The following is an 11284-nucleotide window of genomic DNA, read 5'->3' on the forward strand; positions in this document are numbered from 1 at the left end:
TCTGTTGGAAACATTGATTTTTGCGGAGTGTGATCAGCGATTTTAAACGGTCGAATACTTGTACGTTAGAAATCTCTTGGGGTTCGTCACAATTTCACACAAATTTTGGAGCTCTTCTCCAACCTTGAATGGTTGGTGCCCAATCAAAAAAATGATAAATAAACAAATTCATGGTGTATATGAATATGATATCATTTTTATAAAATATTTATTAAAATACAAAGCTTAAAAAAATCGACTTTTCATGAATTCAAACAAACCCTTAAATTTTATTATAGATTTATCCTGCAAAATATGAATATGTAAACAAAATTTGTCTATTCCCATTGTTTCAATTTTTCAATTTTTAAAAATTTGATAATTTCAAACAAATAGTTTCCCCGCAACTCTGCATTACAAAAAATTCTTGGGGTACCCTAACGGCGACCGAATAAAATCTGAATGTTATCGTTTTCGCACTTTTCGGCGACCAAAACATGATTCCTGGATCGTATGATGAAGACACAGATCAGCTTCCAATGCGCAAATGCCGAGTCAATAAATCATATTCTACATACAGTGACTTCTCATCTTCCGAATCAGCGAGTGAAAATTCCAAAGATGACTCTGATTTTTATCTTAATGATGATGAAGCAGCATTTGAAGAAGAAAATGAGTTAAATGAGCGCAAGAAATTACAAAATTCATCTCATAAAAAGAAAACATTAGAGTTTCAAATGAAAAAACCACATATTAAACAAAGGCCACTTAATGGCTTATTCAAAAAGAAAAAACAAAAAGAAGACTCAGATTCAGATTTTGAAGAAGTAAATCCATCACGACAAAGCAAACATTATGTTAGTCCGTTAGCATATCGACGAGAAAAACGCACTGTCAAAGAAGTCAATTATAAAGATGATCTTCCACAGGAAATATTTTTTAGTGACACAAGTGATAGTGCTGAACTTACAGAACTTCTCGATAATCAATCAAATCCTCCCATTGAAACAATCATTGGTTTCCAACCAGAGCCCGAACTTTTCTTTGTCCGATATATTCGTTCTTCCAATGCCGAAGCTGTCTGGCTTTCACGATCCGAAATTATGACACATCCAAGTGGCCCATCACATTTATCAGTTTTTGATTCGTTATGTCAACAATATGGCACCAAGCCATCACCGTCCATACCATTTCTTTATGTTCCAGCGACAGAAGAACCCGAAGAGCCCAAACCAGAAATTGATCATATCGTTACATATGATCCAACGCATCAATTATTTCTTGTCAAATGGAAAGACGTACCATATGAAGATGCCACGTGGGAACATTTTGTTGATAATGAGAGCGAATTACATATTTTTCAAACACGTGAAACATATAAACCAAACAAACGCTATATACCGAATTTGAAGCCAACAGAAAAATTACCTGTTTATAAGAACAATAACCAATTACGTAATTATCAAATCGAAGCCTTAAATTGGTTACGATTTGCATATCATTCCCAAAAGAATACCATTTTAGCAGATGAAATGGGATTAGGGAAAACTATACAATGTATATCATTATTACATGATATAACTACGCGATGTGGAGTTTATGGACCATTTTTAGTCGTCGCACCATTAGGTACATTACCTAATTGGCAACGTGAATTTGAAAATTGGACAGATATTCGTCCGATATTATTTCATGGCTCTAAACCCACTCGAGATATTATAAAGAAATATGAATTATTTTATAGTGAACCACATCAAAACGAAACAAAATTTCAAGTTTTATTAACTAATATTGAAACAGTAATGAAAGAAGTCGATATAATTCAAGCGATTAATTGGCATTTTGTAATTATCGATGAAGCACATCGATTAAAGAATATTCATTCGAAAATTTATCGAATATTATATTCATTAAATATGGAACATATTTTATTAATGACTGGTACACCAATACAAAATAACATTGATGAAATATTCGCGTTATTACATTTCATAGCCCCGGATAAGTTTCCTTCATTAGAACCATTTAAAGAAAAGTTTAAAAACATAGAAAGTGTTGAAGATGTTGAACAACTTAAAAATATATTAAAGCCTTATATGTTAAGACGTAAGAAATGCGATGTCGAAAAGTCAATTGCAGCTAAAGAAGAAACTATTGTTGAAGTAGAACTTACACGAATACAAAAGTTTTATTATCGATTATTAATAGATAAAAAAGTTGATAACTTAATGTCACATGAACAATTTGTTAAAGTACGTGAATTACAAAACCTTGCAATGCAATTACGTAAAGTATGTAATCATCCATTTTTATTACCTGGTGTAGAAGATGAAATTATAAAGAATAAACCTGATGAAGATCCAAATGAAATAATGATAGAATCATGTGGTAAATTAATATTCATTGATAAATTATTAGCGAAATTAAAACAGAATAATACAAAAGTATTAATATTCTCACAAATGGTTCGAGTATTAGATATTATTGAAGATTTCTTAAATTATAGAGATTATAGTTATGTTCGTTTAGATGGTAATGTTCATGGATCATCACGTCAATCATCAATTGATAAATTTAATGATCCTAATTCTAATGTATTTGTATTTTTATTATCCACTAAAGCTGGTGGAGTTGGATTAAATTTAACAGCTGCATCTACAGTAATTATTTATGATTGTGATTGGAATCCTCAAAATGATTTACAAGCTCAAGCAAGATGTCATAGAATTGGACAAACTCATGACGTACAAGTTTATCGATTAATTACACGTGGTACATATGAAAGCGAAATGTTTTTAAGGGCTTCAATGAAATTAGGTTTAGATCAAGCAATTTTAGATTCGAAAACTACTAAAACAGGTTTTAATGATAAAGAAATCGAAGCACTTATTAAGAAAGGTGCATATCATGTCTTTCAAGATGATGAAACAGAAACAGATAAATTTGTAGCTGAAGATATTGATCAAATACTTGAAAGAAGAACAAAAAAATTCATAAATTCTTCAGTAGATACTGAATCTACATTTAGTAAGGCAACTTTCATAATTGAAGAAAATGATAATGAACAAATCGATATAAATGATGAACATTTTTGGGAACGAATATTACCTAAAGATAGTAAACATTTCCGAAACCATAATCATGCAGATGGTTTATATTATGATGAAATGTCTGCACCACGAAGAAGTCGTTCGACACATAATTTATATGAAGGTAGTGAAGATGAAGATGATTCAGAAGATGAATATGGTAATAATTGGAATGCTATTAAACGAGATCGACTTTTAAGTCAATTAGTTTCGATAGGCTATGGAAGATGGGAATTAATCCAAAATCGTCTCACAATACAAATGAGTATTGAAATGATTCAAGATGGATGTAATATATTTATATATTTAATATCACAAAACATTGATAATTCCGAACGTTTTATAAATTTTTTGTTTGGAAGAAATAACATAAATTTAAATAGTCGACAACGACGTTTAATTAGTAATGATGTATTTAATAATAAGAAATGGCGTGAACAATTAAAACGGAATTCACAACAATATTCGAATCGTTTAAGTCAAATGCATGCAATTGAAAAATGGGTTAATGAAGGCTTTAAAAAGATTCGATATGATCCTTCAACGACACCAAAGTTTTGGAAACAAGAATATGATGAAATGTTATTAAAGTCTGTATGGGAACATGGTAATGGTGATTGGAATGTAATAATTAATGATAATGAAATATGGGGCGATGTAGAATTCCCATCGAATGTAATTCCTAAAATATCACGAAGATTAAATCAATTAACTTCAATGTTAATTGATGGCCGTGCATTTAAATTATTAAGTATTGTTTCATCGAAAATCAAAAACTTACCAAAAATAGAAATTAAGAAATTAATATATGTAATTGAAGAAGTTGGAAATAATTATGAAAGAATTCAAGAAATTACTGAAGTTGATGAATCTGATAAAATTATTCCAATTGTAATTAATACTATACGTATTATAGCTTCAATTGATATTAAGTCATCACAAACATTAGTTAAATCTGTTGTTAATCAATATTGTAAAGAAGCCGAAATATTTGTACCTTATTTAATGCATTCAAACGCAATTAGAATTCGTAATAATATAAATTGGTTGCAACGTTTTAATGATTATTATAAAATAAATTCATTAAATACTAATAAAGAAATGTTCGAAAATCTTCAAAAGAATGAAATGAATAAAATCGAATGGTGGACACCAATGAATGATTATGAATTATTTGAACATATATATGAAAATGGATTTTATGGAATTCATGATTTATTATTAGAGAAATATGATACGAATTTAAATGAAGAAGATATCGAATATTTGAAATATATCAAAAATGAAAAAGAAACAAAATTCCATTTAAAGAATTTAGGAGAAACAAAATTCGAATTTCTTTTAAATAATTATTTATTAAAATTATATATTGATTCTATCATTGAACAATTCGGTGGTTATAATACTGCAATTTATATTGATGTTCCCGAAGAAAATAAAAATAAAATAAATTTACCAACAAATTATGAAAATATATGTATCGAATCTTTAGGTGAAGGACCTATACATCTATTAATTGATAATATTTTGTTCCGTTCTGGTTTTAGAGCTCGAATACAATATAAAGGCGTCGGATATCGATGCACTATACTTAACGATGAATTATTCGAAGTATGGAAAAGCGAAAGAGCAAAATGGATCGATAAAACACCTTTAGATGTTTGGATGAAAGTCGATAAAGAATTCGATGATGATCCAATTAAAACTTTTGGTATAAGTTGTTCAATTGTTCAATTTGAATATTTAAAACAATTGGATAATAATTTCGATGAATTACCAAATGATTTCATGCCGCCGAAAATTAACTTCTTTCAAACTGGCGCAAAAAGAAACGAAAAGAAAAGAGTTCGTGGGAAATATAAAAGAAGGAAAAATAGAAAAGCGAAAAAGAGATTCGAACTTTCGGACGATTATGATGAAGATGATGACGACGATGATGATGAAGATTATCGCTAATAGAGATATATATTATATTTGAAAATGTTTAAAAATGAATTTTTGTGATTTTTGTTTTTAATAAAGAATTTAACAAATAAATTTTTGTTTATAGAAATATGTTTGGAATGAATAAAAATATTATAATATTATAGTTCTTGAAGGAATTCAACGATTTCAGCAAGTGCTTTTTGAAATTATTTAAATATATTTCAAATAGTATTTAGAAATAAATTACTAAAATAAATATCATCTTTAGCATTAATATCAATTCCTTATTGTTCAAGTAGTAATTTAACATTTCTAAATGACCATTTTCAACTTATAAGCGATGTTTTAAATATTTAGAAATTTTTTCAAATATTATTTTTAAATCTCAGAAAATTAATATAAATTCTTAATAAAACAAATGAATATCATCTTTAGCATTAATATCAATTGCTGGTTCAAGAAGCAACTTAACTGTTTCTGAGTGATTATTTAATGATGCTTTAATAAGTGCTTACTAAATATTATATTGAAATTTTATATTATTATAAATATTAAATAATACAAATAAATATTTTTACCATTGATTTCATCACCCTCATGATTAAGAGTTAATTTACATATTTCTTTATTCCCTAACTCAGATACAATTATAATTGCTGAGCTAAATATTTTAAATAATATTTTTTTGAATTTGGATATTAATTAAATAAAAGTAATAAAACAAATAAATATTTTTAGCATTAATGTCAATATCTTCTATTTCAAGAAGTAATTTAGCTAATTTGATGTTACCACACTTAGACGCAAACATTAATTGTGAATAAAATAATTCAAATGATTTTGAAATAATAAGATATTAAAACAAATATAAAACAAATAAATATCTTGAGCATTAATATCAATTCCTTCTTGTTCAAGATGTAATTTAGTTATTTCTGTATGACCATATAAAGATGCTCAAACAAGTGCTATTTTAAATAATTTAAATAATTTCCAAATATTACTTTGAAATATAAAATTTTAAAAATAAATATTAAACAAAACAAATAAATATCTTTATCATTAATATCAATTCCTTCTTGTTCAAGAAATAATTTAACAATTTCTATGATACCATTTTTAGATGCTTTCATAAGTGCTGTTTCAAATAATATAAGTAATTTCTATGTATTATTTTAAAATCTCAAATTATTAAAATAAATTTTGTTTTTAGCATTAATTTTAATTCCTTTTTGTTCAAGAAGTAATTTAACAATTGCTATGTTACCATATCTAGATGATTCTGTGAGTGCTGTATCAAATGATTTAAGTAATTTCCATGATTTATTTTAAAATATCAAATTATTAAAATAAATTTTATTTTTAACATTAATTTTAATTCCTTCTTGTTTAAGAAGTAGTTTGACTATTTCTGTATGACCATTCCAAGATGCTAAAATAAGTGCTGTATTAGATAATTTAAATAATTTCCAAATATTATTTTGAAATATAAAATTATTAAAATAAAATTTAAATAAAACAAATAAATATCTTTAGCATTAATTTTAATTCCTTTTTGTTCAAGAAGCAATTTAACTATTTCTTCATGACCATTTTCAGATGCATATATAAGTGCTGTATCAAATAATTTAAGTCATTTCCAAATATTGTTTTGAAACTTTGAAATATTATAATATTTATTAAATAAAACAAATAAATATTTTTTGCATTAATATCAATTCCTTTTTGTTCAACAAGTAATTTAATGATTTCTAAATGTTTATTTTCAGATGCTAGAAACAAAGCTGTGGCAAAAAACTTAAATATTCACCAAATACTCATATGAAACATAATGAAATATAAACAATTTCCCAATTTTTCAAAGAATCATTACTTACATTAACATCAATTTTTTTAAGAAGAAAATATTTAACAAGTTCAATATTTCCTGAGCTTGCACAAGAAACAAATATATCATTTGGTAATTGATATTCTTCAAAAAAACATTTTATTAGATATAAATTTCCAGTTGATGACAATTCATATATGAAAGCTTCTAATTTCAGTCCTTCTTTATCAAGCAAATATGAAAAAAATTCATATGAATTATTTACAATACATTTTTTATATAAAAAATTTAAATGCATAGTTTTAACAATTTAATATCGTAAAGATATTTAAAGATATCATATCGATGAAATTCAATAGCTGCTTCATATGAATCATAAAACGATGAATGATGTTGTTCACATAAATGAATGATTTCTATATTTCCACTAGCAATCGCATATTTTACCTGTGTTATTTATTTTTGCGCCATTCATAAGTAAATAATTAAAACATTTAACTGATCCAAAAAATGCTGCATAATCAAGTAATGTAACATTTTTTTGATTAATAAATGAACATCTTTCATAAAGTGATGGTTCAATTGTTTGATTATAATTAAAATCATTTTGTGATGATATTTCTTGAAGTTTTTTTATTTCATCATTTCGAATTATTTTCGCAATTTCATTCGGATTAACTCCTTCTTTGATTAATTGCTTATGAAGTGTCCAAATGTTTTTTGAAAGTTCTTCATAATTTTTTAGAAAAGATTCATTAAACTGATTAGATTTAATATTATCTTTATTGTTCCAATCAATAGTTAATGAGTTGATTTCATTTTTTTTCATATGTTGTGCGAAATATAAACAACTTTTTTTGGTTAATTCTGTTTCATCAATCATTCCTTGATCAAACATTTTTTCTAAAAGGTAATATGATTCTTGAGAAGTTAGAGAAAAAAGATATCTTGAAAAAATATCCATCATTTTATAATTACATATTTCCTCATATATTTTCTCCAAGAATCTTAAAAAATTAAAATAAATATTAAAATCTTTCATTTGGGAAACAAAAGATGAATACACTAACATGTTATCAAAAAAACTGTATGTGGATGATTTTTGTCATATAATTCATATATTAAATGTGCTGATTCCTCAATGTTTTCAAATTTTAGATTGAAAACAATGCCTTTGAGAATAATTATCTTTGAGATACAATCTTTTATTTGATTTGATATATTACTTTTTTGAGTTTCGCTAAATTCCATGTCAATTTTTTGTAGTTTTTTGGTTGCCTTGAAGCAAATTAATTAATAAAGTTATACTAATGTTTTGAGTGAATTTTGATCGTTTTGTATACAAAATAATTATCGTTTGTGAATGACCGTTTAAATCTTTTCCTGAATCCGACCAGATATGCATTGAAAATTATAAGAAAATATCATAATACATTCTTATACAACTCAACAAAAATGCTGAAATAAAATTATTAATTTATTTAGATGAAAAATAAAATTTATTTTTTATTATCTGATCTGATCATGTGTTCAATTGGATTGAATTAGTCATGTGTTTTTATCAAATGATGACGCTGGTCATATTTCTATTCGATGTTCAGGCATGCCTGAAAATTCATGCACGAAATTTAATGATGTTTTTCTTAAAAGGTAATCATGTAACAATGGCATAGCGCTATAGGAAGACTACACAAGAAAAAGGTATAGGTGTACCATATACAGAGAAAGTATAAAATAATCCAAACATAAATATTCAATTTCATGATTCTTGGGATAAGAATAGTACTGCAGCTTATCAAGAATTTCAAAAAATTTACTTTAAATGTATTGAAATATGTAGATAAATTTAGACCAATATTTGCAGAAAAGATTAATGAATTTGATTTTGGTCCATCATTAATTTGTTTGTTATCACGTTTATCCAAAGAAACTATTTTGAAGTACAAAGAGAAGATATTTTATTTTTTATCTCAGAAAAAATATTTCTTATAAATACGAATGAAAAAATGAATTCTTTTTTGAAAATCCTTTTGGAAATTTAAAAGTTATATACCGAATGACAAATTAAAGAATTTGATTTTATTTGTCGAGAACTATTAATTATCGGTTTAGGATTTGATCATATTATGGATTTTGGTTCGATAAGATTAAATCTTGATTATGTTTATAATTGATTACAAGCTTATTAACATCTGTATATGATTCTTATCAAATCACAGGTAATCCAGAATATCATGAAAAAAATGGATGGCTTGGAATGCGAATTGGTCTTTTGCATATCCTGATGATATTGTTGTGAATTCAACAAATCAATTAATATTAATTGGTTCTGTTAATAATTTAACAAATCCCGGACAAAAAATTGATACTTATGCTACTTGTGATAAACAAATACTTAAGTATGCTAAAGAAGATTATGATTTAGAAGTTGCAAAATTAAATTTATTGATGGTGCAACATGTACAGTATTATTTGAATGTTATCATCTACAAACAAGAAAAGAATCAATACAAAATCGTTTTAATCTTTTACAATATTTCCATGAAAATGAACATGGAAAACTTGTTGTTTTAAGTAAAGATTGTAGAGATCTAGCAATTCCTTATTGTAATTATTTTTTATAGAATTTGGTACAAATGCAGCGGAATATTTAAGTGAAGCTTCTGTAGCACAAACACGAGTTATGACTAATGAAAGCATAAGCATGCCTTTATTCCAACTTGTTTTTCATGATTGTGTTATATCTTTTAGGAGTGGTGACGATTTTAATTCTAAATATATTCCTTTATGCGATTTATGAAATATATTACATGATACACCTCCAGTTTATGTTATAGCACAAAATAATTGAATCAATTTGTTTTGAAGACAAACAAGATATTTTCTTTTTGTGCGTGTCACTACATATTTTAATTCTTCATTCTTTATAAAATTATATTTCAAAATGTTTAATCAATTATTGATGACATCATATTCATATGCAATGTAACTATTTTTTATCACTTATCTATATTAAATTCAAAATAAGAGAATAAATTGGTTTTTACTTAGTTATATACTATAATCTTTCCTTGAAAAGCACCACATCTATGTGGAGTTTTTATTAAATATGTTGAAAGTGAAAATATTTAAATTCTATTTTAGAAATGCATAGAACACATTGAAAGCATTTTCATTTCATGAAGCAATGAAAAAGTTCTATTGGTTTCTTGAGCCTTAGGTCGCTGAGTAAAAAAACCTATTTAAAAGTGTTATTACAAAATATCAAATATGCATAAAAATTGTATTTTTATTGATAATTATTTTAAATTTGTTCAATAAATTTTTCTTCTTGAAAATCTTCAGCAAATGGATCTTCTTCAATATTTATGTTACTTATTCCCGTAGTAAATGTATTTGTAGTTTCGTTTTCATTTTGTTCTGATTTATCATTTTCATAAATTTCTTCTTTTTTATTTCGAATATGTGTCAATAATATAATTAATAATATGATAATGACTATTACTATAACAATTACACAAACAGAAATGATAATAATTGTTGTTTTATTGTCGTTATTTTGATTATTATTATTATCATTTGAATAAAACATTGTAAAGAAATTGGAATAATAATTATAATAAGTCGAATAAATAACAATCGTATAATTGTAATAAATAAATTCTGTTTCAATATATGAAAATGTCGAATTATTTATATATAATGAAAATGTTTTCGTTTGTGTTTCATAAATAGTTAATGAATGTGTAATTGATAATGTAACTGTTAATGTATATGAAAATGATAATGATAATGAAATATCACTTTGAAGTGATGCAGTAAATGTATTCGAATTAGAAAATGTATTCGATTGACTAAATGAATATAATTCTGGGGATGATCTTGAATCTGACTGTGCATATGTATTCGAATTAGAAAATGTATTTGATTGACTAAATGAATGTGTTTCAAGTGGTTCGCATATTCCTTCTGTGGATTCGCTAACAACATCTAATTGTCCAAATTGTTCCTCGACATATGTTGAATATGTGATAACACTTGTTGATACATTAAAAAATGCACTTAAACCAATATCAGGTTCTGAATCTCCATAATAATAAATGCATTCAAGATAATAACAATTCCCAAATGCTGAATCTCCAATTTCTTTAATTCCATATCCAAGTGTTAATATGATTAAATTAGAACATGTTGAAAATGCTGATTCGCCAATTGTTGTAACTGAATTTGGAATTGTAATGTTTTTGATTGATGAACACAATGAAAATGCTGAACCACCAATTGTTGTAACATTTTCTCCAAAAATAATCGTTTCTAATTTAGAACATGACGAAAACACAGAACCTCCAATATTTGATACTGAATTACCAAAATTAACCGAAACAACTGAATGCCATCCTGAAAATGAACCACCTGGAATTGAATAAATATTTTCACTGATAGTTATAAATTTTGTGTTATT

General features: G+C 25.8%; 1 protein-coding gene across 1 annotated transcript; it reads left to right on the plus strand.

Annotated features, from left to right (window-relative positions):
• Positions 1 to 476: 476 nt before the first annotated feature.
• GO595_008204 (Type III restriction enzyme, res subunit family protein) lies at positions 477 to 5024 on the plus strand (the record flags this gene model as incomplete). Its single annotated transcript, XM_067921753.1, has 2 exons — positions 477 to 3357; positions 4618 to 5024. The coding sequence occupies 2 exons, from the start codon at positions 477 to 479 to the stop codon at positions 5022 to 5024; spliced, it is 3288 nt and encodes a 1095-aa protein (XP_067771683.1).
• Between the last annotated feature and the right edge of the window lie 6260 nt (positions 5025 to 11284).

The sequence above is a fragment of the Histomonas meleagridis genome (genome assembly GCF_020186115.1).
Source record: "Histomonas meleagridis strain 2922-C6/04-10x chromosome Unknown contig_60, whole genome shotgun sequence".
Classification (NCBI taxonomy): Eukaryota; Parabasalia; order Tritrichomonadida; family Dientamoebidae; genus Histomonas; species Histomonas meleagridis.